General features: G+C 38.5%; 1 protein-coding gene across 2 annotated transcripts in view; it reads left to right on the forward strand.

Annotated features, from left to right (window-relative positions):
• The window catches only part of LOC104520818 (ras-related protein Rab-36), an 11674-nt gene extending 8335 nt beyond the window's left edge, over positions 1-3339 (forward strand). The window contains exons 7-10 of one of the 2 annotated variants that reach the window (XM_010162617.2): positions 578-659; positions 2272-2362; positions 2908-3027; positions 3255-3319. In XM_010162617.2, the coding sequence (XP_010160919.1) occupies positions 578-659; positions 2272-2362; positions 2908-3027; positions 3255-3319 (358 nt within the window). Of the gene's footprint in view, positions 1-577; positions 660-2271; positions 2363-2907; positions 3028-3254 lie in introns of both variants that reach the window. The other variant, XM_010162618.1, reaches the window with a different exon arrangement.
• Positions 3340-3645: the final 306 nt, after the last annotated feature.

The raw sequence follows: 3645 nt of genomic DNA on the forward strand, positions 1-3645 counted from the left end.
TATATATATATATTAGTGTCTCTGCTTGGCTGAAAATAATTGAAGATGATTTTCCCCACACACGTACACTCCCTTCCCTCCTTGACTTGTGTTGGATGACTCAAGAGGAGCTTGATTGCCAGAGTAACAAAAATATAAAAGCTTATGAGACAAGAATCATGCAGCCTTCATAAGAAAATGTTTTATAATGCTGAATAGATTATTTCACTCTTCTTTATTCCCATTGGTATCTAATCTGCCATGTTGTTCATATTTTTTCCTCTGCTTCTTGTTTTCTTATTCCTTATCTCAACCAAAACTTTGCCTCCTCCCTTATACTGATAGGTACTCTCTGTATGCTAAAATCATTGGTGAATTTGCACTCTACAATGGGCATGTTTGAACTTTGTGTTAGTAGAAGGCATGTATTGAAAGGAGTTGGAATAGCTCCTGGTCTCTTTCTGTCTAGGCTAAAAGGCTTTTGATACCTTCACATAAATTCATCCTCTCACTTGTCTTGTGACCCTACTACCTGTCACTTTCTCCTGTGTTCCTTAGACCCTCTGACTGATTCTCTCGTTTCTCTTTTGTATTTTAGACAGTGGCTAGAAGATGCATTGAGGGAAAATGAGCCAGATTCCAGCTTCATCTTTCTGGTTGGAACAAAAAAAGATTTGGTAGTAAGTAAATTGAATGCGGATAAGGAAATCAGATTTCCACTAGTTCCTGAAGTGATTTCCCTTACAAGTTGTGCACAATGTCATTGAGATAAAAACCTTCAGGGAAAAACCTAAACAGAAAGAAAGAAGATCTCAAGTAAATAGAACAGCACACTTGGAACGAATTCAAGAAGACACTTTCTGAAAAAATGGTTGGTTAGTGAAATACCCTATTTCCATTCCTTATATGACATTTTCCAAGCACATATAAAAACAACTGAAAAGGCAGAGAAAAGTTGGGTGCACAGAAGAACTGAGTACACAATGATCTTGAAGGTTGGTGGGTTTTTTTTGGGACAGTGTGTCCATTATTCAGGAACAGGGAAGAATTATTTCTTAATTGAATGTGACATTTTTAGAAGAACACTCACCCTGTACCATTCTGAGTCTTGTGTTTGTCTTTCTCTAGCTATCAATACTTAATTCTAAAAGATTTCAAAATAAATTTGCTTCTTCTACTGTTTAGTTATTTTTATTTTTTTTTATTCCCCCTGCCAGCTGCCACAGTATCACTTATGCAGTTTGTTTCTTACCCTTCACTGAAAGTAAGTCCCAGAAAGCTGCAAGTCTGTCAGTTTTTCTGGTACTTTGTGTTGCTTATGTTGCTTTTTCGGAGTTGCAGTAAAAGCTAAATGTGCCAGACCTCGGAGGATACAGATCTGAAGTCTTGTCTAAGCTAGAATTCCTTACTGTACGTTAGTTTCTGTTTTTAGAATGATAGCACTTTCAACTGAGAGACAAGAGCAAAGCAGATTATTATGGGTTCTAGTTATTACTTCAGGATGAAGCTAGTTATCTTCCGAACTGGATTCACTCTACTTCTCATCTTGATGTCACATCATCCTTTCCAAACTTTTAGAAGTATTCTCAATTGTGCAGGGGTTCCCCACTGTAGGACAATGCACAGAAAACTGTCGAAACAAACAAGACAAGATGGGTATCATCCATCACAAGTGGGCTAGAAATTGAAAGCAAACAGTAACGTATTGATATGGTTGATCACAGAGAACAAATGAGAGGGGAGAAAGACCTGAAAATTAAGTGCAAGAAAGCAAAATCCATTGAAGGGGCAAGAAATTTTAGTCTTAAGAAGAGATAAGAAAGAGCAAACATAAAAAGAGGGGAAGGCCATTGTATTACAACAGCGTAAAAGTAGATGGAGTAGAAAAAAGGATCTGAGACAGATACAAGAAAGATTAAAACTAAAGAACCATTGTGATTAGTCGCTCCTGCAACTCTTCTGCTGAGAATGATGGAAAAACAAGAATTTAAAGACCGATAAGTGGGCTGGTGTCTTTATAGCTCCCAACCACACTAGATAGGTAGATACAATGGTCACACTTGTTAACTGGTTGTTTAAAATCCTTGGGAGGTGGAGACTTCCATTTTAAAAGCAGTGCTAAGTACTTGAATGTTGTTGCAATCATGTCTGATTGCACAAGTTCTAAGGCAAGGCCAGAAAACACACTGTGAAAACTGGAAGTATCATAGTATAGTTGCTAGCAGTACCTCTGTGTTATTACCAGTTCAGAATCACTTCTTATGGTAAAATTATTGCATGTTATTTACTCAGTCAGATGCTGTGTGTGAAAGGACAGAGCTAGATGCCATCCGCTTTGCCAATGAGATGCAGGCAGAATACTGGTCGGTTTCAGCCAAAACAGGTAAGTCACTGCAAAGGATGTGAAAAATAGGATAACCACAGAGGCTTGTGTTAAGGTGGGAGGAAGTTAAAGTTCCTTTTCCCCCCATTCCCATGCAGGTTTTTTTGTTGTTCTTGCATTTTGTTGCTATTGGAAACTTTAGGTTTCTTAATGGTTGACTTTATTTGAGCATTTGTACATGTGCTTGCACTGTCATGTTTACAGAAAGAAGTACTTGAGCTGCTGTGCAATGTCTAAGCATGTTTAATTCATAGGTAGTTACATAAATACACGTGTGCATTGCTACTCAACGTTAACAAAGAAAAAAGATTGTGCCACAAACTGAATTCTCTCTGTTGCTGGCTAAAAATAAAGGCACAGTACAGGGTACAGCATTCCAGAATAAGAAAATGAAAAATGCTGTGATCAGGATGGAGGACAGATTGTTGGAGAGGCCTGTTCTGTCACAGTTTTGAGCAGTGATCTGTTCACAGATGTGCTTATTATGCTTGATCACGTGTTGATGTGCAGTTGTAAAAACATGTAATTTCTGTCCTGTTTCCTAGGGGAAAATGTCAAAGAGTTCTTTTCCCGAGTTGCTGCTTTGGCTTTTGAACAGTCCATGATAAAGGAGCTGGAGAAAACTACTGGGCACATGGCCCAAATTGGGGCAGGAAACTTTATCAGTATGTTAAGTTTTGTGTGTGTATTTTCCTTGTTTACAGTCTGAAGGATTGAGGAGGTTTTTCAAGCATTAAAGCCTGTTTCAGACACCTACAAGCATATTCATGTCAGTGTCTACCCGAGTTCTAGCATATAGGAGTGACTGGGGCTCCATACAGCTTTTGTCACCCTGAGTATTGGATGGTATAATTTGTTGTGAATTGATTTTGCAACTTTTTTGTTTCTACAGAACTGGAGAAGAACATGATGGAAATCCCAGAAGGCAACACTCAAGTCAGCCTGAGTTGCTGCTAACCATCAACTGTTTCTGCAAGCGCCATGCTTCTCTGTAGTCCAGCATGGAGCACCTGCAACAATGAAAGCTCTCAAACCAGAAATAGAAAGTTTCATTTTTGGAAATGAGGCAGGAAAAACTTATCCAAACTTTGTTCCCTTGCTGCTGCAGGCTCACTTGTGCAGGATGGTACAATTGTTACATAAACCTTTCTCTGTGTAGTGGAAACATGACATCCTTCTCTTAATGCAAGAAGACATTGCCAATGCCATGTGCTCACCTGTCTGCCAGAAACACTTGTAGTAAAAAGTTATGTAACTTTAATGTGGTGTTCTTTCATAATTCT

This window comes from Antrostomus carolinensis, unplaced genomic scaffold (genome assembly GCF_000700745.2).
Source record: "Antrostomus carolinensis isolate BGI_N321 unplaced genomic scaffold, ASM70074v2 scaffold9752, whole genome shotgun sequence".
Lineage (NCBI taxonomy): Eukaryota > Metazoa > Chordata > Aves > Caprimulgiformes > Caprimulgidae > Antrostomus > Antrostomus carolinensis.